At 38.5% G+C, this 25,945-nt stretch overlaps 1 protein-coding gene across 7 annotated transcripts in view; it reads left to right on the forward strand.

Moving 5' to 3' along the window:
- Slc38a9 (solute carrier family 38 member 9) overlaps positions 1-25,945 on the forward strand; it is a 79,031-nt gene that overhangs the window by 7,021 nt on the left and 46,065 nt on the right. For 3 of the 7 annotated variants that reach the window (XR_003482493.2, XM_027401465.2, XM_027401466.2), the window contains exons 2-3: positions 2,993-3,136; positions 24,371-24,503. Coding sequence is in view for 5 of the 7 variants with exons in the window: in XM_027401465.2 (XP_027257266.1) it covers positions 3,027-3,136; positions 24,371-24,503 (243 nt within the window). In the remaining 2 variants the exon portion in view is untranslated. Of the gene's footprint in view, positions 1-2,992; positions 3,137-22,220; positions 22,423-24,242; positions 24,504-25,945 lie in introns of those variants that run through there. The other 4 variants (XM_027401468.2, XM_027401470.2, XM_027401469.2 and 1 more) reach the window with 4 other exon arrangements.

Here is a 25,945-nt window from a genome sequence, read left to right on the forward strand (position 1 = left end):
TATATTTTTAAATTTATTGTTGGTAGGAAATGGGGCTTAATTTTCTATTTTTCTCAAAACCTCTTTACATTGTAGGTTCTCAGTAAGCACTTGTTGAATTGCTATGTTCAGGGCTTACCATTACTTAGTATTTTGGCTATCTTAGTAATTTCTGCCATTATAATCCTTATAGTGTGTGGAAGTGAAATATTTATTTGGGGATGGTATTATTTTTGCTCCTATCTTTGTTCCCTTTTTGTGGTGCTAGGGACCAAACCCAGGGCCTCTCATATACTGTGCAAGCACTCTGCCACTGAGATACATTTGTCTTTCCCTTCCAGTCTCTGAAATGTTACTCTTACAAGATACTGTTGAATGTATTTATTTAGCATTTGTTCATCTCTGATAGTACTAATGAGGACTTGACTGGCTTGTATTTTGGGCAGAAAAGCAGAACCAAAGAGGAAAGTGAAAGGGGAAAGAACAGAAAAAAAAATGCACATATTTAGGGAACAGAACATGTTGCTAGCATCTGTGTCACATAGAAATACATTAAACTTACCTAGCACTTGTAAAATCCTGTACTCATCACTAGAGAGAATGAGGGAGGTGGGGAGAGAGGAGGAGGAGGGAGCAGGAAAAGAATGAATGAGAAAAGTTGATGAAAGAGTCCATTAAACAAATTGGGAACGATACAAATTGCTTAGTGTCCACAGTAACATGAAATGGGAGGTGAAAGATAAAGCAAAGGGGGACATGACAAAGAGCAGGAAAGACAGCCTAGCACTGTGGGGAAGAGTAGCAGCTCAGGTTTGGACTATCTCAGTTCTGCCATTCCGTGATTGCTTCCTTGTGCTTTTTACCTTTCTGTGTAGAATGACAATACTAACAATTGTTTTTACAGTTCACAGTCGATTTCATTTTATGTAGTTCTACGCATTTTATAGTGAAATAATCATACAGAAAATTGCATTACACACACACACAGTGGGTGGGGGGGTTAGAGCAAATATCCCTGTAACTAGAATTTGATTGAAGAAGTTGAACACTGCCATTACAAGATTTCCTGTCTCTCCTGTTACAACCTCTTATTGTCCCTCTAGTTTGTTCTCTCAGCATCAGAAATGATGCTATTTTGCCTAGATAATTTCTTGGGAGGAAGTTGTCTTGTGCATTGTTAGACATTTAGCAGTCTCACCTTTATGTCAATACACACATCCTCCCTCAAATCATACAATTAATTGGATGATGTCAAATTCTTTTTTATATTGCTCTGTTCTACATCTCTTTATGTGCTCTTCATGGTAGAATAGCTTGTAGGACAGGGGTGGTAGCAGGGAGCTCCACTCAGCTGTTGTAGTTCTTTATCTATTTCCATTACATATTGTTTGGGGAAGCTGATTGAAAAAAAGAGATATAGCTGAAGTTCTTTACAATCTTTTTCTGAACTAGAAGTTGTTGTAGATTCTATATGCTGATCTTATTGAAATATAGACTGTGATTCTAGATAATTTTAATGGTACAGGTCATGATTTTTCAATGTAAATAAAGTAAGAAAAACAAATGTATTTGCACAAATAAGCTATTCTAGAGTGTAACAGAATAGTAACATTTTGGTTTATGTTGTAATGCCTGTGAGAGATTCCAAATCTAATATAATAAAAATTCTTACCTAATTTGATGAGGAAGACAGTATAGACTCTACTCTTTTTGGGGGGTGGGGAGGTTGTTGTTTTTTTTCTGAGACAGGGTTTCTCTGTGTAGCTTTGGAGCCTATCCTGGCACTTGCTCTGGAGACCAGGCTGGCCTCGAACTCACAGAGATCTGCCTGCCTCTGCCTCCCAAGTGCTGGGATTAAAGGCATGCGCCACCAATGCCCGGCTTAGACTCTACTCTTAACCTCCCCAAAGTCCTGTTTTCAACAATACCCAAGGATGAGAATATAATACATTTTAAGCATTTTAAAGTAAAATTTCATGTATACTGGTAATGATAAAAACAGTACATTCTCATAAAAGAAAACAATTGTAACTTTGTAAGAAATGGTGATAGTCTGATTCTGGGTATCTTTGAAGGAAAAGCAATAAGATATCCTAATGTATTAGATGTTGAGAATGAGGAAAAGCAGTCACGGATATTCCCAGAATTTTGACTGGAGCAATTAGAAGGACAAAGATTCCACTGATTGAAGTTAGAAAAGCAATATGTTTATGGTTTTCTGAGGAAGAAAATCAAGTTTGGAACTTGCCAAATTTGAGTTGTGAGTATATCCAGTTAAAGGTGCCCAGTAGCCAGTTGAATGTTCAACTATAAATTCAGGAGAGGTGCTGCAAGTGTTACTGTAAAAGCTGATGTGCTCTCATCTATGAACTTGCTGTAGTGTAGTCAAAGTGTTTTATCTTCATACTACCTAATGGATAGCCACTAGCCACAGTACCAAGAAAACTTTGCTTCCTTGTAAGAAAGTAAAGCCCATTTTCTGCTTGTACTCTACTCTGATGGAAAACTCTCATAGGCTTTTCTTTAGGTGGACCTCAGTCTCTGTTTCCCTAAGTCTCAAGGCTTTGAAGACATGAGCTCAAATTCTGATAAAGCACCTATTTCCTGCAGCTATTCCAATGTTTCTTTTCTTTGCTGCCAACTTATCTGACTTCAGTCCCTGTTTTTTAAGCTTTTCAAATGATTTTCAAAATATTCTTTTCCAGTGTAAGGGTCTAAATAATGAATCTGTCATATTCCTGGAAGTGAATTGTAAGCTGAAAAATAAGAAAATGCAAGTTGATAATATTTCTGATAAATATATCAATCATAGACCTCATTTAAGTCATTATGGCTTTATATCTATAATCCCAGGCTTGCTTAAGAGTTAAAGATCAACCTGGGTAACAGCAAGCCATCTTCAAAAATTATACCTTCAGCAAATTCCCATACTTTTTGGTTTCTTTTGCATGCAAATTAAAAATAGCAAAATATTTTTAAGATTAAACTGAATTACCTTTTTCTGGCTTCTTAGGACTAACTTCCTCAGTGCCTAGAATCTGAGAAAAATGGCAAGTGTGGACAGTGATTCTAGGCATCTTATCCCTGAAGTAGACCTTGAAGTAAATCCTGGACCCATGAATATCCAGTTTGATTCATCGGATCTAAGATCTAAAAGGTAAGACTTTGATGCATTTATTTCATAGTTAGAGCTTCTAACAATTAAGATATAAGAAGTACAGCCAAAAAGATCAACAGAATTGATAATGAAATACCTATTTTCTTACAGACTTACTGATGTATGTGTATATGATGATATAAACACTGTTTCTTAATTTATAAGGTTCTGTGTTTTGGACTAAACTCAACAGGTTTGTTTTATTCAAGTAAGATGCATTTATGTAATTGACTCAACTATGTGTTGATTACTTACTTCATGCATAATCAGATGCTAGAGATAGAAAAGGGATAGTCGTTATCTTCGTTGACTTTAAATACCTGCAGATAATTTAAAATATTTTGAGATTAAATAATCTTTCAGAGGTGCCATGTTAGCACAGTAGGTAGCACATCAGTCTCATAAATAATCTTTCAGTTTATAACTGAAAACTTGTAACAGTGAGTGAGTTCAGTAAAGTATTCACTGGGTGGGAAGATGCTGTAGTAAGATGCTTGCTCTGCAAACATGAGGACCTGAGATTGCATCCCAGCAACCACATAAGCTAGATGGGAGCCCATGCACACCTTTAAATGTAAGGATGTAGGAAATAGAGACAGGAGGATCACTAGAACTTAATGGCTGCCAGCCTAATCAAAAAACATGAGTTCCAGATTGATAAGGAGACCATTGCCTTCCTCTAGCCTCAATACATGTGCATAGTTGTAGGCACACAGACCCAAAATGGTTACTTACAAAACAGACAAAAATAAGATAAAAAATGATAAGACACATCTATCATCTAGCACTCAAGAGGCAGAGGCAGGAGGATTGTGAGATTAAGGCCAACATGGGCTATCCAGTGATACTTTGTCTGTTTAAAAACAAACAAACAAAACCAAGGAGCAAGATGGGTTAGCAGTAAAAGGCATTTGCTTCTAAGCCTGACTACTTGATTTAAATGCCCAGGACTCACATGATAGAGGAAGAGAATTTACCCAGTGTAAGTTGTCCTCTGACCTCCAAATATGACACTTCAAATAGCACTTGAGTGTACATACACTCAATATATTAAAAAACTGAACTTGGAATTTTTGCTTTGTATTCACTGAAAAAACTCTTGGCCTTATTGATTTTCAATAATATAGACAAAGTGCATTGGTTAGCTCATGGATTTTGGACTGACTACTGGGGAACTTGCATGGGACCAAACTAGACCCTCTGAATATGGGTAAAAGTTATGTGGCTTGATCTGTGGGGTGATTGGGGGCAGGCACCCTGGCAGTGGCACCAGGAACTATCCCGGGTGCATGAACTGGCTTTTTGGAGCCCATTCCCTGTGGTGGGATATCTTAGTCCTGCCGCAACTTGGTATGCCAGAGACTTTGTTGACTCCCCAAGGAAGGACTTACCCCATCTGAGGAGTTGATGGGGAGGGGAGGAAGAAGGAGAAGGGGAGGGAGGAGGAACTGGGGTTGGTATATAAAATGAAAAATAAATTTTTAAATAAAAAAAAAACAAGAAAAAATGATATTATTGTATTGTTGAAATCTCACACTTAGAAAACCTGATTCTTCTGGATCACTTTTTGATTTAGATTCATCAGACAGGTCCTGTGTTCCATATCTACCCCATCTTACTCCACCCCCACATGCAGAATTTTCCTTTTGCCATACAGAGTTGGTGACTGTGATGATGCAGCATTCTTTGATTTTCTTAGGAAGCACTGAGGATGCTTTCAGGTTTCCACACTTGCACTGTCATGGTCATCCAGACCATGTCTGGGTCATCCAGACACACCCAGAAGGTGTCACGGGAGGTCTTCTTATATGTGATTCCTATTTCTTCCTTAAATGGTCCTTTAGTGGTTTGACTGAAATGGCCAGGGGTGGCATCAGGAATAGTACCACACACTACCATCTCGCCAACAGGGATTAAGACTGTTAAAAATTATGAGGCATCCTCATTTAGAAATGTTGATTGTATATATTACAAAAATATATATCAGTAAAATATGACATAAAGAAAGTGATATTCTACTCTAGGTAATACTTTTTAAATTTTAATCTAGGGGAGAGGCTCTATTGGTAAAATGTTTGTCACACAAACAGGAGCACCTGAATTTGGACCCCCAGCACCCATGTAAAATTTAGGAGCTGTTGTCATACCTGTAATCACTGCACCAGGGAGGCAGAGACAGATTGACATCTGGAGATCACTGGCTTAGCCAAATTGATGAGCTCCAGGTTCAGTGAGAGACCATCTCAAAAAAAAAAAAAAAAAGTGGAAGCAGTTGAAGTAAACATTTGATGTTGACCTCTAGCTTTTCATACTTGTGCTCACATATGCACATGCACACACATACACACACACACAAATGTGCACCTACAAGAAAACAAACTTTAATCCACAAATTTAGTGTGATTCTGCTCCCAAATACCAGCAGCCAACTCTGAAGTTGCTGTATATCAGCAGTCTTACTACTATTTACACTGATTCCCAGTGTCAATGTTCAGGGTTGCATAAGTTGCTAAGACTGAAAGCAACTAAAAATGTCTTTTCTTCCAGGATTAAAAAACTTAATTATGGCATATTCATACGATGGAATACTTTTCATTGAATACAAAGGAGGTGGCTTTATGATATTTCAAAATGGAACAACTCTTCAACTTATTTTGTTAAAAGAAAAAAAGAAATGCAGAACAGTATTATAGTATGCCTCCATTTATGTAAAAATAAATCACTACATTATAGACAAGACAGTATGTATAAATGAAGTCTGGGGGAAGAAATAAATGGCTGAGAAACTGAACAGCTGTGGTAAGGTAGTTTGGTAAATAATGTTGGTAGATACCCAGCACCTATTTCATTACTGCTGTCATTCCCTATCAGAAGAACCCTAGTCTAGTTAAGAGTTGCAGCCATTTCCAACCTAGGAGATAAGATTACTGTGAGCTGATTGTGAAGATATTGTTACCATTATAGTGTGAAGTTTATCACACAAGAAATTTATCATTGCCATTAGTAGTGGCTACCAGAAGAAATAAGAGAAATTGATATTTGAGTCTCATTTGTATAATCCAATATTAGTGAATATAAGCACTAGTAAGTGCTGACTGGATGCTTGGAGTTCTCTTGAAACTTCTAAGTTCTGTGATAAATAATTGACCACTATGACAATAGGACATAGGTCATTAAAGTGCATTCTATTTCGATAAGTTGGCAGGAGTTCAGTTCCTTGACAATTTAATCTAACAGGGTAAAGTAAATGGAAATACCTTTTCTATAATGAAATTTGTCAAAAGAAGGCATCCGCTATTTTAATCCTGGCGCGTAACTGGTAAGCAAGTATGAAGGAAGGCAACCACTTGTAAAAATTTAGCAGTCCTTGGTGCTTTTGCTTGTGGAGTAATTCCTGTTTGAAAAAGCAGAAACTATCTGATGAGAAAAAATGTGTACTATGAAACATTGTTTCTGCTGAAATATGGATTCTCCCACTCTTACATGTAAATAAAACCCAGACACACTGTGTCTTCCCGTAGAAGATCCCACTTTGCTATTGCCAAGTGTCAGTCCTTTGGGTCACCCTACTTTGGTGCTATCCATGTACCATGTATACAGTATAATTTGATACTTCTTAATAATCTGTTCACATTTTCAAATCAGGCTTCAGTTAGCCTCATCTCATGTTTGTAAAATGAGGACACTAAAGTGTTTATATTTTTCTAATTCACATATCCCAGCTAGTTAGCACTCATGATTGTAGTGCCAAAAATCATCTTACATTCGGGAAAGGTGTGGCTGTAGGATGATAGAAGCAACATTAGATGTTATCCTACAGTTAGCTTGTGTTATATTTCTTCCACTAGGTGGCAATCAAATCTTATATTAGTTCACCTGTAAGAATTTTAACTGCTATAGACTGAAGGATTGCATGCTTAACATTTTGGTGAACTATAGTCTAAATCAGTTAGAGGAAGGATTTTGACATTATAGGATGCATGTCATAAGCATTTGGGTCATTTAGGGTACTTTTATTTTAAAAAAAAGGCCCCCTTTTCTTCTGTGTGCCTCCCTCCTATACCATGGGAGGCAGGGCTAGAGGGTTTAGTCTGTTTAGAGGTAGTGTGAACAGCACAAATGCAAATGAAAGGGCAGAAAGGTCTAGAAGTCTCCTGAGTTCTATATGATAACATTCTATTGGGGATCAACAGGCTTTTCACAAACTTTAGAGACTACTGATGGAGCTGATATTCAGGATTGCTTCCTGTTTTTCCCACTCTGTGCACTGAGGAGGTTGACCATTCCAGCCAGCCTGCAAAGTTATGAAATGGTTGATTTAAATTGTTTCCCAGTGCTGGGAATTGAACCCAAGGCCTTGTATATGCTAGGCAAGCACTCTGCCATGAGTTGGTTTGGTTTTTAGCTGTCTCCTTCTCTTTGAATTTTTGTTTTCTCTTCCTTTTTCCCAGAGTTCGGGGCTTTCATGTCGTTCTTTGTAGGCCCAGTATTACCTAATGCAGGAGCTCACTCAGGCTCTACTCCCTAAGAATGTTTTGTACAAATGCTTTCCTCCTCTACCTTATTTACCAGGACTCAACTGTTACATTCTTGTAGGGCTCTGTTGTCCACTTGATACTAGAATGGAAAATAATCTGCTCTATTGGAGATGTAATCTATTACCTTTACATGGCTGTTTTCAGTGAATTTGAACACCCAAAATTCTCAAAATACCAAATCATAACCTAAGGGCTCAAACTGTTGCTAATTGGTAACAGCAGTAGTGCTCTGATAAAGCCCTAGGATATAGAAGTGGATGTTTCAAACACAGAATATAAAGTACATTTTGGCACCTTGTTTTTCAGAGTATCTTCCCGTCTGTGCATTTGTGAACCAGCCTCTTTATTTACTACCACTGATGTCGTCACTATAGATCAGCCTAAATTGATAGACGGATATTTGTGGCCCTAGGAGAGAAGAAGACTAAAGCAGTTACCTAAGGCAAAGTAAAAAATTTAATAGATGTTGACCTATGGCAGTGATTAGAAGTGATTACTTGATGTTTGGTGACTTTATAGTTTGGGATTATATAGACAACAAAAAATGAGCAAAATTTGGAGAATGGTAGACGTGTTCTTAGTATGCACAAGGCCCTAGATTTGATCTTAAACTCCCTAGAAAGAAGGGGGAGAAAAAGAGAGAGTGATTTTCCCAGGAGGGTTACTTTGCTGAGCTACTATGAATTACATAATGAAGAGCTTGCCATCACTCAGTCTTAAATAGGTAAATGTGACCTTGGCTATCACTGGTAACATTGTACTGTGGTGAACTAACAAATTGAATTACTATCTTCATCAAACCCATCTTTCTTTCTTGTTTCTCCTCTACTCCTTTCTCCTCCTCTTCCTTTCTCTCCCTCCTCTCCCCAGTTACCTCTGTACTTTTCCACCTTCTCCTGTTATTTCTTTCACTAAAAGAACTCTATTTTTGCTTAAAGAAAACCCTCTTGGTGGTCTCAGTGTCAGAAGTACCTTAAATTTATATGTGACTCTGATTCTTTGTTAGATTATGAGTTATTTCTAGTCCCTTTGAAATCCTTCTGTTCTCTCAAATTCTTTGTTTCAATGTCTTTTTTTTCCTTCTTTTTCTCCTAGATAAGATAGCCTTTTAAAATTATCCCCTTCAGTGTATGCCTGCCTGAAGCAATTAAGCCAGTGGTTATGGTGAGAGATTGCTCTTTACAAATTTAAAACCAAATGCTAATGGTGCACATCAAATGGGTCTGGGGACTTTGAAGCTAACTTAGTCTGTAAAGTCCCTGCCTTACAAAAATGAGGACCCAAGTTTGATCCCCACATATTGTGGTTGGTGAAGTGGCACATGCTTATAATCCCACCACTGGGGAGGCGGAGATGTGTGGGGTACGCTGGCCAGCCAGCAGTGAGTCCTAAGCCCGTGAGAAACCTGTTTCAGCAGACAAGGTGCTTACTGCCAAGCTGGACAATGAATGAGTCCCATCCCAGAACCTGTGTGGTAGGAGAGAACATACAGACACACAGACACACAGACACACAGACACACACACACACACACACACACACACACACACACACACACACACACACACACACACACATCCACCCTCAATCATTTGCAGGATCCTTATTTTTTTTGTTTTGTTTTTCACTTTATCATTGTTTATATTGACATAATGTCAATACATCCATTAAGGTTCTTGGTTTTGTTTTGTTTTGTTTTGCCCACAGATCTGACCTCTTATTCTTTAACACTGTAGTTTTGTTTCCTAATACCAATTTATATTTATGACTACCAGTACTGTGGCTGTTTATTTACCTACAATTCACTTGCAGAGCAATTTATGATCTTTTTTTGTTGTTGTTGGAGGGGGAATTTTTTTTTAAATTAGTAACAAGCTTGCTTCACAAGTCAATCCCAACCCCTCCTCCCCTGCCCCCCAGCCCCCTCAATCCCCTCATGCCTCCTCTGCTCCCCAGGGAGGGTGAGGCCCTCCATGGGGATCCCCAAAACCTGTCATATCATCCCAGGCAGGGCCTAGGCCCTCCCCCATGTGTCCAGACTGAGAGAGCATCCCTCCATGTGGAATGGGCTCCCTAAGTCCATTTGTGTGCCAGGGATAAATACTGATCTACTACTTGAGACCCCAGTTAGGGGGAATGTTTTTATAAATTCTATTTTCTCTGAATCAGATCATAGTCATACACTGATATTGTCAATATTCCAGTCATTCTGGATGTTACAAAATTGTATGAAAATTGGTGGTAACATATATCTTTGTATCAATATAGAAGGTGGTGGAAAATTCTGATTTCGCAGTGACTCATTAGCTAACAGCCTAACTTAAATTTTTCACATTCTAGGATTTCATATATGTTTACAATAAATATATCCACCCCTAGTTTCTCCCTTCCAACTCACCTCCTCCCAAACTTATGCTTCTTTCTCTTTTGTTCATAAGCCACATAGTGCTGCCCAGATGTTCATGAATGTGAGGCCACCTTCTGAAGCGTGGGGAACCTACCAGTTGTCATATCCTTAAAATCTCTCTCTCCCACCAATTGTACATTGCTAATAGCTCCCCAATAGGGGCTGGGGTCTGGAGATCATCTGCCTTCTCTGTGATGGGATTTTGATTGGCTTGATCTTTATAGGTCTTGTGCAGGTAACCACAGCTGCTGAGACATCACGACTCCAGTAGACATGTCATGTCCAGAAGATGGTATCCATTGCAATCCTCCAAATCTTCTGCTTCTTACATTCTTTCCACCTCCTCTTTCTTGATGCTCCTAGAGCCTTTTGTGGAGGGCAACTAAAACAGACGTCCCATTTGGGCTGAGCATTCCGTCATTCTGCAAACCCTGACTAGTTATGCACACTTCCACTGACTGCTGCTTGCTTGTAAGAGAAGCTCTTTTGGCAAAGAATCAGAGCAGCCTCCGTAGGTGTCAGGCCGGCGGAGCCAATTTATGATCTTTTCTCTTAAATCTTGACTCTCTCATTAGAAATGGAAAAAGGCATTGAGCTTCTCTATACATCTTTGAGTGCAGCTGTGCTGGGGCATCTATATATGGATAATATATTTTATTGTTACATACTTTAATTTTATTTCTCTTTCCTGTGTTAAAATGTTACACAGCTCTAAAAGTGAACAAACTTTAGCCACACACATGAATATGGATGAATTTCACATACACACACAAAAAAAATGTTGTCAAAAGAAGCTAGACAGTTGCCCAGCATGGTGGTACAAGCCTGTAATCCATCTTTTGGGAGCTAAGAGGCAAGAGGGTTGTGAGTTCCAGACCATCCTGGGTTAGTAAATCCTGTCTTAAGATGTCAAACAAAGAAAACACTAGACAGACAATTATACTATGTATGATTAATTATTCTGTTTTATGTAAAGTACAAAAGGAAGTAAAACCAAAATTCAGATGTTTATGCATGTTTCTCAGATATGTACCAAAATTTAGCAGTGCTTGTGTCCTTTATTCATTTAGTTAGTTTTGCAGTTTTGGGATTGACCCCAGAGCCTAGTAGGTGCTAAGCAAATGCTGAGCAATATCACCAGCCCATCAGCAATTATCTTTTCAATGGTGCTTACATTATGTGCAATATATAATACTTTACTCACAAGAGCAAAATTAAAAGTGCAGCATTCTTATAATTTAGATCCAAACAAGATATAAAATAATATACTCAGCTAGGCAATGGTGGTGTACACCTTTAATCCCAGCACTCGTGAGGCAGAAACAGGCAGATCTCTGTGAGTTTGAGGCCAGCCTGGCCTACAGAGTGAGTTCCAGGACAGCCAGGGATACACAGAAAAACCCTGTCTCAAACAACCAAAAAAAAAAGGAAAAAAACAAAAAACCGATAAGCTGGCTTTCTTAAAAATTTTTGTCTTGCTGGGCGTTGGTGGCGCACGTCTTTAATCCCAGCACTTGGGAGGCAGAGGCAGGCGGATCTCTGTGAGTTCGAGGCCAGCCTAGGATAGGCTCCAAAGCTTCACAGAGAAACCCTGTCTCGAAAAACCAAAAAAAAAAAAAAAATTGTCTAAATCACCTGTGCTTCTATGGAATGGTGTGCATGTTCTTCCTTCCATCCTACTCTCCCTTCTCCTGCTGCTTATTCTTTTGCCTAATTAGGAAAGGTTTGAGAGGAAGATCATAAGGTTTCTAGAACAATCCCTGGAAACATGAGGATCTACAACCCCATCACATAGAAGCAAGCATTACTAGAACTGTCCCTCTGAGCCATCTCTTCTATGATGCTTTTAGATGAAATCATAGGTATATATAAGTTCATGTGATCCTTGTTGATTGAGATTGAAATCACACAGTAGCATGGCTTCCATAAGTTGTTCCCCAGTTGTTTGTCTGCCTGTGTGTGTGTGTGTGTGTGTGTGTGTGTGTGTGTGTGTGTGTGTGTCCCTGCCTTCATTTTTTATATTTTCCTCCTTCTCTCTTGTCATCTTTTGTACTTTCTTCTTACTCATTTCCCTTTCTTTCTCCACTTTCCTTTGCCAGCAAACATTAAGTTCCTACTGTGTACCAGATGCTTTGTTCTTCCCTCTAGCAAAAGCTTTGAGGGCATGATGATGCAATGGCTAAAAATACTTTTAAAAATATGTATGTAGTTTCACTAGGAAAATACTAGTTAAGCACATTCTGAGCCCACATTCACAAGAACCCTGTGGAATCATACACTCCTCTGAATGCCACACTGGAGCTCCTTTGTGCAAACTGTAAAAGTGTAAGCTGAATGAGGCCAGGACGTGTGATTATAAACATCCCTAAGGAAAGACCTATGAACATGCTCTCTGACATAAATCTGATAATGGCTTGAGGAAGTGCCTGTTCTAGTTCTGTCCCCAAGGGGACCATACGTGCTTAGGGCAAGGGCTAGGTAACTTTTTTTTCTACAAATGTTCAGACAGCAGATATTTCTGACTCTGTGAGCCTAGGGCCTCACCTTTGCCATTGTAGTGTTGAAGGTAGCACAGACACACCATAATTGCATGAGCCTTGCCGTGTTTAAATACAGTTTTATTTATGGAAACAAACAGTGGACCTAATTTTTTTCTCCTGAACTACATATGGGCTACTGGTGCCTGACCTAGCAGGAGGAGTTCCAGGAACTCTAGTATAAGCAGACCCTACTATTTCATACTACTGGGACCCATGAAAATACCTCTTGCTTTGTTTCTGGATTTAATAAAAATAAAATAAAATAAAAAGCCTACTCATCTTAATTTCATTCCACACCCTTAACTGTTTCTAGTAAAAACATTTTGGAACTGGAGATACACTCCACTTGTAGAGTATTTGCCACACAGACACACACACACACACACACACACACACACACACACACACACACACACACCATTCTAATCCACATGCTCCTTTTATCAATCTCTAGCTTCTCCCTAAATTTTGAACTATGGAAGCAAACCTAGACTCTTTTGTTTGTTTTGTTTGTTTGTTTGTTTGTTTTGTTTTTCAAGACAGGGTTTCCCTGTCCTGGAACTAGCTCTTATAGACCAGGTTGGTCTTGAACTCAAAAGAGATCCACCTGCCTCTGCCTCCCGAGTGCTGGGATTAAAGACGTGCACTCCCACTGCCCAGCTAAACCTAGACTTTTTTGAAGGGATACTTATTTTTATTTTATGAGTGTTTTAGATGCCTGTATGTATGTTTGTGCAGCCACATCCATGCCTGGTGTCCATGGAAACCAGAAGAGAAGGTCAGATCCTCTGGAACTAAAGTTACATATGGTTGTGAGCTGCTTTGTGGGTCCTGGGAATTGAACCCAGGTCCTATGGAAGAACCAGTGCTCTTAACTGATAAGCCACTTTTCCAGCCCCATACTTAGAATCTTTTAACAAGGTAATCTAAAGTTGTAAGCTGTTGGTGTGAAACAGTGGCTCAGCAGTTAAGGCCACTTATTGCTCCTGCAGAGGACTCAAGTTCAGTTCCCAGTACCCACAATGGTTGCTCACAACCATCCATTGTTAGTATTCAGGCATCTGTACTGGCCTGTCCTTGGGGTTCTGACAGGATATGCCCTCAGCCGTATCCACTAAGAGCACCACCTGTGCATATTCACTATGTTCCCTTTTAAAAGAGCCCTGCCCAACTCCCATCCTTCTTTTTCTTTCTCTTCCTGCTCTCTCTCTCTCTCTCCCCTCTTTCCTTTCTCCTCTCTCCTGCTGCTCCTGTTCCAGAGGCCAGTCTCCCCTCTCTCCTTTCCCCTTTTTTTGATCCCTTTCCCTAATTAAAAAACAAAACAAACAAACAAAAAAAACCCTCTGCTTGAACCCTGTCTGATGGTGTCTTTCTCTTTCACCACTTTTCTTAAATTGCAACATCCATAACTCCAGTTCCAGGGGATCCAACACTCTCCTCTGAACACAATTACCAGGCACAAGTATTATGCACATATAAACATACAGGCAAAACAAATAATTGCTTAAAATATTTAAATATATTTAAAACCCTAGGGACAGAAACTGGAGCAAAAATTGATAGGTGAAGTACCTGATTAAAAAAAATAGCTAAGCATTTACAATACAAATTGTCCTTAAGACCCAGAAGGCTGGTAGAACACATGCTAAGCATGTGTGAGATGCTGAGTTCTACCCCAGTACTGAAAAAGTATAGAAATTACACACAAAAAAAGAAATCACAATAGGAATTATTTCTAAATATGATCTTAAAATACAATTTAACATGTTTGGATATTAAATTATTTACAATTCTGATGATAATTATTATTGTGTGTGTGATGTATGTGCATGAGTGCACGTGCCATGTTGTGCGTGTGTATGTTAGAGGACAGTTTTGTGGGGACAGTTCTGTCTTTCCACCTTTATGTGGGTCCAAAGGATTGAACTCAGGTTATTAGGCTTGCATAGCAAGCCCTTTACCTGACTGAGCCATTTCACTTGACCTTGTTGGCAGTTTTAACTAATTCAAATAGCACTGTGATAAGTGGTTTCTACATAATTTCCCATATCATATTTTGACCTTATCAAAATAAGACACTTAACATACAATGTAGGTTCTTAATACCCCAAGGCAAAATTGTCTTCTAGAAAGATTATACCAGTTTATCCTGATACCAGACATGTGAAACTCCCTATTTCAGTATACCCTTTTTTTTAAAAAAAATCACTGTTTTCTTTTTCCTAAAGTATATCTTGTATTTTGCTTAGAAAACTTTACTATACATAAAGTTCATTGGTAGCCATTTGACAAGAAGAGTTTCACCCTGGATCTTAGCTTTCATCAGTCTCCTGTTATTCTGGAACTGATCTGCAGGACAGTGTCCACACAATACAGTGATCTCTGAGCAAGCTACAGTAATATTTGACATCTGAGCTGAAGATACAACCAGCCATCAGCACCTAAATGGCCAGTTAGTGAAGAGTGTTGCTAGTGGCTGTCTAAGTCTATCTATCTTTTCTTGAGAATCATGATGATGATGATGATGATGATGATGATGGTGTGTGTGTGTGTGTGTGTGTGTGTGTGTGTGTGTGTGTGTGTGTACATGAATAGGTGTTTGCATATGTGCAGATGTCTAGATGTCATCTGACACCAGATGTCTAGATCAAGTGTGTCCCTCTGTCTCTCTCCACCTTAGTTTTTTGAGGCAGGGTCTCTCACTGAACCTAAAGCTCATCAGTTAGGTCAGAATGGCTGGCCAGTGAGTTTTTAGTATCTGCCTATGTTCTTAGCACTGAAGTCACAGGCTTAAGCCACACACAACTTTTTACCTGGTGCTGGGAACCAAACTCGGGTCCTCTTGCTTGGGGCAGCAAGCACTTTACCCATTAAGCCATCTCCCCTATCCTGGGAATCATGGTGGTTTCTAAAGCTTAATGTGTAGAAGAAATATTCTTTTAGGTTATCTGTTTTGTGCTTCCAGCACACTACAGAATTGGTGTAGAGAATATATTTATTTTCTAACAGTTCTGGAGGCTGCAAAGTCTAAGACAAAGGATTAAACCTGAAGTCTAGTAAGGGTCTTCTTGCTGTGTTTTCTTATGGCTGAGGAGTTAAAGAGCAAGTTAACTAAATGCTGGTCAGAGCCTCTGTTATAAAGGCCTTGAGACAGTTAGTGAGACGGGAGCCCATGGTTTACTTTCTTCTTACAGGCTCCACCTGTAAGACTTTTGCTGGTAACACCTGCATTCTGAAGGTTAAAATAAGGGAGACGGGCAGGAGAAGTGGCTCAGAGCTTTTGTTCTTATGGAAGAACCAGGTTCGATTTTCAGCACCCACTGGCAGCTCACTGATGCCCTCTTCTGGCATCCAAGTGCACCAGGCACATGTACGGTACACAGACATGTAAGCAAAATACCCATACGTATAAAATAAATAAATGTTTGAAAAAAATGAATTAAGGGGAATGATTAAGAGGCTCATTGTCCTTTTTTTTTTTTTTTTTTTTTTTTGAGACAGGGTTTCTCTATGTGACAGCTCTGGCTGTCCTAGAACTCACTTTGTAGACCAGGCTGGCCTTGAACTCACAGAGATCGGCCTCCCTCTGCCCCTGAGTGCTGGGATTAAAGGCATGTGCCACCACTGCCTGGATTCAGTGATCTTTTTAAAGAGTGTTCAGGGTTTTGGTTTTTAGTTTCTGAATGATTGTACTAAAATGGCAAAAACAAGCGAGGTATAGTGGCATTTGTCTGAACTAGGAGTTCAAGACCACACTGGGCAGCATTTTTTAAAGGCAGTTTTAGTAATATACATATATATATATATATATATATATATATATATATATAATAAACATACATTCTTTACCTTCTTTTAATATCTTCCAAGTTTCTCAGGAAAGTCATTTTTAGGTCAGTGCTAAAATTTAGTTAAATTTAGCCTATCATATTTCTTATTCCCCACTTCCTCCTCCCCCCATTGTGGAATAGTTAGGTTACAGAACTGGAAATTTTGTATTTTGAGAAATGTTTTGGTTGATTCATGTAAAAGAGAGAATAACAATTAGCGTGGCTCTGCTAGCTGAAGCCTACTTATAATTGAAACAAGTGCTTTGTTATAAAAAATCCAACATTGATACCCCTGGTAATTACTGCACTTAACTATACTGATACTATTTTGATTTACTTTGGCATTCACTTATACTGGAGAAGGAGAAACTGAAGTTTCCCACATTCCTCATCTCCTTTTGGGGAATGTCACTCCACTATGTCCTATGTGGATTCGCTTTCTCAAGATAGAAGCTGAGGTGAAGTGGTGGCATCAATGTTGACATCAACCTAGATGAAAATGAAGACACATTTTGTTGATGTTTACCTTCAGGTACACCTGTCAATCTGAACTTGGTTGTGACATTTCTAGTGTTTATGTGTCTCTCTTGCCCTTCAACCATGATAATACTGAAAAAGAAAATAAAAACTGAATCCTTGATTTTCTATTTTGGATCATTTTGTAGTGTTAGAGAGAATATATGTTTCTATCTTTAGCACAGTAAAATTAAAACAATAATCTATGGCATTCTTGAAAGCCAAAATTTGAAACATGAATTGCATTGAAATAATTTTGAAATTCATTCTTAGCAGAATCTATATTTAATTAGGATAATATGAGCCTGAGAATTAATTTTCACCTCAAGATCTTTCCCATATGTTTTTGATAAAGATGTTTACTTGCAACTAAGTTAACAGTTTAGAATCTAAAATAGGGAATTTATACCCTTCAACCAAGTGTTTATAGCATTTATATTTTCTAATATAAATATATCTTTATAATATATTTATTGTATATTATCTAATATTAATCCTGCTCCATCATACCATTCTTTATCAGTTAAAAAGTAACAGTGAGGGGAGAGAGAATGGTAATTAAGAGTTATTAGTTAGTTGCTCTTCCAGAGGACACAGTTTCAGTTCCCAGCATCCCCATGGCTTCCTACGACTGTCCAAAATTCCAGTCCCAGAGGAACCAGCACCCTTTTCTGGTCTCTGTGGGTACCAGACACTCATTTGGTACATAGACATATGTACAGGCAAACCACTCATACACATAAAATAAATACATAATTTGAGAAAATAATGGGGGAAAATAACATTAACAATTTAAAAACTGGACTGCGTATATGTACGTATGCATATATTCATTCATTTGCAAATTATATGTTTACTTGCATTTTATTTCATATACCCTATAAATTGACGTACACCACAGAAACTTTTTGTTTTTGTTTTTTTGAGACAGGGTTTCTCTTTGTAACAGCTCTGGCTGACCTGGAACTTACTCTGTGGAACAGGCTGGCCTCGAACTCACAGAAACCCACCTGTCTCTGCCTTCCGCGGGCTGGGATTAAAGGCATGCACCACCACCGACCAGCTAAGAAACTTTAATTGTAAGAAATAAGCAATGTTGATAAAACTTAAGTTGTGTATACTAACAGAACAGTAAAAGTTCAATTTAACATAACAAACCACACCAGGCGTTTGTGGCGCATTCCTTTAATCCCAGCACTCAGGAGGCAGAGACAGGCAGATCTCTATGAGTTCAAGGCCAGCATGGTCTCCAGAGTGAGTGCCAGGAGAGGCTCCAAAGCTACACAGAGAAACCCTGTCTCCAAAAAACAAAACAACAACAACAACAACAAAAAATAACAAACCGCAACCAAAAAAAAAAAGCCTCTAATATGCTTTTTTTAAAAATAATATATAACAATCATTTAGGCTGATTTTGAATTCATTTCAATGTCATCTAGTAATTAGGTGGTAGTACTGAAACTTGCTGATCTTTTTTTACATTTAGTACTTGTAATATACTATTTGTATATTCTGTATTCCATACAATTTTTGTTCTTGTTTAGTTTTTTGAGACAGGTCTCTCTGTCTGTAGCACAAGCTGGCTGGAATTCATTATATAACCCAGGCTAGCCTCAAACTTACAACAGTCATCCTGCCATGTCCTTCTGACTACTAGGATTGCAGCCATGAGCTGCCATGCCTGAGATTCCATACAACTGTTAAGGCTCAAAATACTGGTATTATTGGTGTAATCTTTGGATTCAATCAGTATGTAGTCCCCCAACTTCCTCTCTTTGTGTGCTCCTTCATTTATAACACTCTCTTTGTTCACTTTAATCTCTAAATTGAAGCAGCTTTCTGTGCTCCAAACACAGACCACACACACACACACACACACACACACACAGAGAGAGAGAGAGAGAGAGAGAGAGAGAGAGAGAGACAGAGAGAGAGAGAGAGAGAGGGAGGGAGGGAGGAGGGAGGAGAGGGAGGGGGATATGGAAAGAGCCCTCGAAAGATGTTGTATCTTTTTGTGGAGGAAGAGGAAGAGGAAGAGTTAGTGGACTAAATCCCTCTCTTCCAAATGGAAGAGCTGACCAGCTGGTGGGAAAGCTGCATTGAAGGGTCTCTACACACTACAGGAGGAGCCTTTCTGGACCCAGTACATCACAGATCTCAGTAGGAAGGTTCGGTGGGCAGAAGGAAATAGAGAGAAACATTGGGTGCATTCATAGTTAATAGGTTAGATTTATAACTGTTTAGTGTTCTTACAGGTTGCTGCCTAGTTTGTGCAACTTTTGATACTTTGATTCAGTTTCCTTCTAAATTTCCTTCCAAGTTTTTATTAAAAAAAATAAGCCTATAGAAAAGTTGAAAGAATTGTCTCATATTTTTCATTAGCTTATCTTCTGATTATTGAAGATGCCACCAGTAGGGGAACCCAGGTTTATGGAAACACAACTGTCCGTACTGTTTTTCCAATTTCTGTGTAGCAATCTAAAGTTATTTCCAAATAACGTTCCCCTTGGACCTGGGGAGGTGGCTCATGCCATAAAAGTGCTTGCACACAAGCACAAGACCCTGAGTTTGGATCCAAAGCACCATGTAAAAGCTGGAGTAGGTGTCTGATCCCAGCAATGGAGCTCACTGGCCAGTCAGCCTAGCCAACCTGATGAGATCCAGGTTCATCCTCTCAACAAATAACACGGAGACTGACTGAGGAAGACCCCTTGTGTCAACCTCTAGTCTCCGTGCATGCACACACATGCACACATCTACATGCACAATATGCACACACACACACACACACACACACACACACACACACACATTTTTCTTAAGGTATTGGTTTATTCTGTATTCCCTTACCACATTTTTTTTCTTCAGAACTGAAGACTGTGACCAGGGCCTTGTGCTTGCTAGGCAAGCACCTATCACTGAGATAAATTCTCAACCCCCACTTACTGAATTTTGTAGAGCTCCTATGTCAAATACAACTATTGGCTCTAAGAATATGTTAGTGACCAACCTGACCAAAAAATTCTGCCTAAATGGAGCTTGCATCTCACCAGAGGGGACCAAAAATTACTTGTCTGTCATAGTAGGTAGTGTAACTATAATGGAGAAAATGCAGAGCAGAGGTAGATAGCAAGGGTGTAAAAGAGGTTGAAATTTTATATGTGTTGAACATAATAATCAAATGCCTTTTTGAGCAAGGAACAGCTTAGGAAAGAGCTGAAAGAAATGAAGAATAAGCTGTGCAGGTATCTAGATAAAAGGCCTTCGTAGACTTTGTTTTACCTGAAATTAATAACAAAGGTCCTGAAGAGGCTGTGGGCTCATAGTGTTTCAGGGATGGTGAGGAAGCTAATGAGGTAGGCAGTAAAAAGTCCAACAGATGGGATAAGGGAGACACAGTGGGGAACAGTTGGATACGCAAGACAGCCATTCAGTCCGGACAGCATATGCATGAATTTAAGTTACATGATGAACCCATCAATGGAGTGAGAATAGAGAAATGCCTATGAACTCCATGACACCCTTAGAGATTTGAGAATTAATCAGAGAAACAGAAATGAAAGCTTGTTTCCTTTAGGACTAAAGTCTTGTTAGCACATGAAATTCTTCATATACTGACCCACATGTGTTTTTTAAAATATACCTTTATACTTTTTCCTTTTGGTTCTGTCTTCTGTATGTATGAGTGAGTGGGTGTGTGTGTGTGTGTGTGTGTGTGTGTGTGTGTGTGTGTGTGTGTGTGTGTGTGTTGTGTTGTGTTGTGCTGTGTTGTGTTGTGTTGTGTGTGTTCAGGGAATGAACCTAAGGCTTTATACATGTTGGGCATGAGAGTTTCATTCCTAGTCTCCATTCTTTGAAACACTTTTTTTCTCCTATTGCCCATATCTGACTTACTCCTTTATTTCAGACTTTAAGATTCAGCTCACCTATAACTTCTTCAAAGTTCTACCAGATGATTTAGTTCCCTCTTCTGTGTCCTTTACCCCATTGCTCACATAGACCAAGCATCAAGCATCACACAGTCCTCCTCATTGCCTTGCTCCTGTTGTTGTATGTGGAAACGTGGTTTCTTGCTTTGGGTCTAAATCGCTTATTTATGTATCTCTGCAGCAGGTTACTGTACAGTCATTGGGGTTCTATGATTTATTCATTGTTTAATATCTCACACAAATGCCTACTACTTGGTTGGAACTTAAATAATATTTATTCAATAATTTGAAGACTAATAACAATAAACTAGCCAAAGTAGAGAAGAAACTTATATAGACCCAGCCTTTGCAACTGTGTTTAAAGCTGGATTGTAGAGCAGGATTATTGTCACAGATGATGTTGTATGCATTCCAGAGGAAGTGAGAAACATGCCAGTAGGCCAGTGCTCACCCTCATCCCCTAGGAGCAGAAGGACTCTCTAGATTCAATGGCCTGAGTCATTTCTTTTTGTACTTTTTATTGAAACTTAATGTGTTTTACCAAGCAGGTAGAAGCAAGTACAGTGGGCTTGTTATTTGAAAATTTGTTTGTATAACATTTCTGGAATATTTGATTGCCTTGTCATTTTTTTAAACAAATTACCCCACCTGTCTGTCAGGTGTTGGAATTCCTCAACTTCATAGGGATATGAATAAGTGGGCAATTTCAAATCAAGTTTTCCATACTGGGTACTAGTCTTCCCATGAATCATAGAGTTGTTACTTAACCTCACAGAAGCATGGCTAGGCAGTAGAAGGGTGGAGACAGACTGAAAAGCCAAAAGATTTTAAGGAATTTAAGGAGTAGAATCTAAAAAAGGTGTTAGTAGGAGTGAGGGTTTTTGTTTATAAGTACATTAAATGAACACATGAGAATTGAATCATATTTTTAAACATTTTATAAATTCTCCTCAGTATTAAAATACTTTTCTTTGGTATAACCATAAATATTTACAAGGTAAAAAAAAAAAAAATGCCCTCTTTGTTTTCAGTGGCTACAGATGAACTACATGTCAAATGTCAAGTAACACTGATAGATACAGTCAAATGAAAGTGTTCAAAGAAGAAAGCTCTAGTCTTTTTATCCTGAGCACTGTCTTCTGTGTAGTATTCTTCATTTTTAAAGTATTTTAAGATCCAACTAAAGTTCACTTTAGAAATTTATTTTCACTTTCTCAAATGAAGCTTTAGACATGTGTTTCTAATAATTCACTGAAATATGCTGAATCGTATATTTTTAGAGAGAATCTGTTTTGAAAAACTTCCAAAATATTTGTTTGAACAGGCACTCAACATCTCGATGAAAACGGTTGGAAAAGAAAAACTTTCAAAGTCATTCTGTTCTCAGAGTACCCGAGCCAACTAAACTGGTACAGTTAACGCTTCAGTCAGAGGCAGGAGCCAAGAAATCTAGCACTTCCCAGACAGCTTTTCAGCAGACCTTCAAACCAACCCAGAGGTTGATGCTAATACCATTGGATTTCAGAGTAAAAAGCTACAATAATATCTATACCTCTTTCTACCTATATTAGACCTAATTTTTAGTAGCCTAAGTATCTGTGTTAAGTTAGCATTCTTGAATTTTATTTGCATTGATCTTGCAGGAATGTCCTTTAGAGTGTTAGCTTTCCAATGTAGCATCTACCAGGGGTGTGTGTGTGTGTGTGTGTCTGTGTCTGTGTCTGTGTCTGTGTGTCTGTGTGTCTGTGTATTGGAGGCCAGAAGTCAATGCTGAACGTCTTCCTCCATTGCACTCCACCCTTTCTTTGGAGACAGGGTTTCTCATTGAACCTGGAACTCACCATTTGTCCAGATTGGCCAACCAGTGAGCTCCAAGGATTCACTTGTTTCTGTCTCCTCCCCAGAACTGGGCTAAAGACATGGCCTCTGTGCTTGTCTGTGTATGCTGGAGATCTAAATTCAGTTCCTCAAACTGTGTGGCAAGCACTTTACTAACTGACCATCACCCTAACCCCAGATATCAATATTTTTACATTGCCTTTAAGTATCACTGAGTGTCATGGTAGAAATAGAAATAATTTATCACATCACAACACTTAGGGAGAGTGGTGGTTATATTAGGCATATGTAGTGATTGTTTAGCCTTTTACCGTTTATTTTCACTATATCCCCTTAAAATTTATGGATAGCACTCAATACATTAGCCAGTATGTTTGATGTATAATATGTCATGTTGATCTCACTGCCATGTATTTGCTTTTATAAGTACTCTAGCTACTATTCATTAAATTGACTAGTTGATATCTTTATTTGGTTGTTGTCATGGAGAATAAATAACAAGTGACTCAAAGGTTCTGTATGTCAGAAAGAGAAGACTAAACTCAACACCTACCATATCAACAGAGTTTGTTAGAAAAATAGCAGAAATCCAAGTTTCATTCACTTGGATTTTCAGTTGCACCCCACAAGATTAGATCAGCAGTCTCCCAAGTCAGTAACCAACCTCAGTGTGTCACAAGCTTCTCTCAGAACTGGGAGTGCAAAAGAGCCGTGTGAGAGCAGGATTGTCTCGTGGGGTTTGGTTTTCATTATTCTTTCCAGTGTATAATGTGAAAAAGTAACAGCCACAGTTTGGGGCACGGTGTTATTTCCCACTGCAAAGGGTCTGAGACTTGGCAGAGGAATGCAATGCTCCATGCAATTCTACCTTGTCTTTCCATTTGGACTGTTTATTACTGAAAACTTAGAAGGCAAGTGAGGGACTTTCAGAAAGACAGACACTAAGGGGCTGACTGGAGACGCTGGTTGAAATCCAGAGTCTGCAGTTCATCAGGACATAGTCAGGGAGGAAACAAACACGTACATAATAGGTAGTAGAGTATGCAACAAGATCCAAGGAAAGTAAGTGAAGCACAATCTCTCTAGTGCCATGATGCTCCATTTGACCCACTCTGGATAGTCACACAAAGAAAGAGGTTGATTAGGATATGAACCAAGAAGCAGGGATTTTGTTTGTCAAAGGAAGTAACTTTGGCTTATAGAAGGAGTAGAGGCTCTTCAGTAAAAGGACATTTTTGTCTATAATTTCTCTGATATGGTGCCAGAAGTATTTTAAAAGACTAATCAAAGCTGTTTCTAAGCCACATTGTTGGAGACAACAGCTGATACATTTTTTCTTTGCTATATTTCACATTAATGACTTGTTAAACTTATTCTGCTCTCTCTCCTCTGTTGCTAAACCCCTTAAGATTCAAGTGTGTTTAAAATAAAAGCATTATGAAACAAAAGCTGTATTCTGTGGGTAGGATAATACTTCTTTTATGACATTTTCTTTTCCCACCAAAAGTGAGAAGTGAATGCCTTGCCTTTGTGCATCCCATTTCAAATGGAGGACAAGAAGTTATTCCCTGCAATGGCTGACTTCCAGAATTTTTGCCTGAACGTTTTTTGTCAAGTATATATTCCCTTCTTTAGGCCTTTCTATATAGAGCCTACAAACATCGTCAATGTGAATGGTGTCATTCAGAGGGTTAGTGACCATGCCTCTGCTCTGAACAAGCGGATTCATTACTACAGCCGGCTCACCACTCCTGCAGACAAGGCGCTGGTAAGAGGCAAAGCTCTGCTGCTTGTCTAAAGTTGTGTTGAAATGAACAGTAAACACCAAAAACCAGGGCAACCCCCAGAGGTTGAACCTTTTGATGGGGGTATTCCAAAGATGGCATCATGCAAAGTCAAAGTAGTAGTTAATATGTGTTTCAGGCTTGTTCATTCTTATCTACTCTGGCATAGACATTGTTGAAACTCTGTTGACAATAACTTGGAGCACTCTTCTTTGTTTTTAATTTTTGCTTATCTCAGATACTAAGAGCTCTGAGGAAGACAAATTTCTTTTGAAACAACAGCTTAGATCATTGACTAACAACGTAAGATTCTGGCTAGTCTGTTTAATTTCTAAGTGAAGCTACAAAGGAAAAAAATTTACATACATTTTCTTTAGGAGTAAAAAACAAATATGTTCATATATATACCTGATAGTTTCCTGTTTAGCCTTTCCTTTTATAAATAAAAAATTAGCCTTTACAGATCACATGCTATTACAGTTCATTGTTTTGTCTTATAAATATTTTTTAAAAATTAGGAAAGGACTGAAAATATAATAAAGGTCAGATTAGCATTAGGGGCCATAGCTTATAGATTCATGATTTTCTGAAGTATGTCTTATTATTTTAGAATATAAAAATGTATAAGTAATCTGTTGCTTATAACAATGATCAGCTGTGAGATACTCAGAAATTTGAAAGCTTAAAAAAATATGGTAAAAGTCAATCTTAGTAGCAAAACTGAAAAAAGCAAGTGGCCTCTAACATTCACTAGATGTCTGCCAAGGGCAAGGAGTGGGTACCACCTGACCATGGCCATCTGACCTAATCCCATAATGGCTATGTGAAGAAAGCATTAAGATCTTGTCTTTGTTTAAATAGCGTCTCATGAAGTCCAAGCTGATCTCCAACTCTCTATGCTCCCTGCCTTCTCTCCTTGGATTCCAGGAATGAACTGGCTCTAAAATCCCGAGAGAAGACTTCTGAAATATTATGTACAGAATAATTTTTTACAATTTTTGTTTTTATTCCCCTCTTCCCACCCAGGACTTTACAGTAGTATTGATTGTGAAGTCCATTATAGAATTATCTAAATCTTTGGGAGATTTGAGGTTATTGTCTGACAGACTCTCCAAATGCTATAATCTTAGAAACAGACTTCAGAGATGTCATCTAGGACAGAATGAATATCACATTGTACACTGAGTTGTAACACTTTGTTAACTGACACTGAGATAACTTTTATACATCTAAATGGTCACCAAACTGATGGACCCATTTCTAACGAATTTGCATAACCATCCACATTCATTTTCTAAAAATCCAAAAGTCATTTTCCCTAAAAGTATGTTTTGGAGAAGATTAATAAATTGTTGTGACCAAATGTTCATAGAGTAAAACCTTTTCATTTATGAAAACTCCCATTATTGTTATTCGAAGATGGAGA

Source organism: Cricetulus griseus, chromosome 2 (genome assembly GCF_003668045.3).
Source record: "Cricetulus griseus strain 17A/GY chromosome 2, alternate assembly CriGri-PICRH-1.0, whole genome shotgun sequence".
NCBI classification, from domain to species: domain Eukaryota; kingdom Metazoa; phylum Chordata; class Mammalia; order Rodentia; family Cricetidae; genus Cricetulus; species Cricetulus griseus.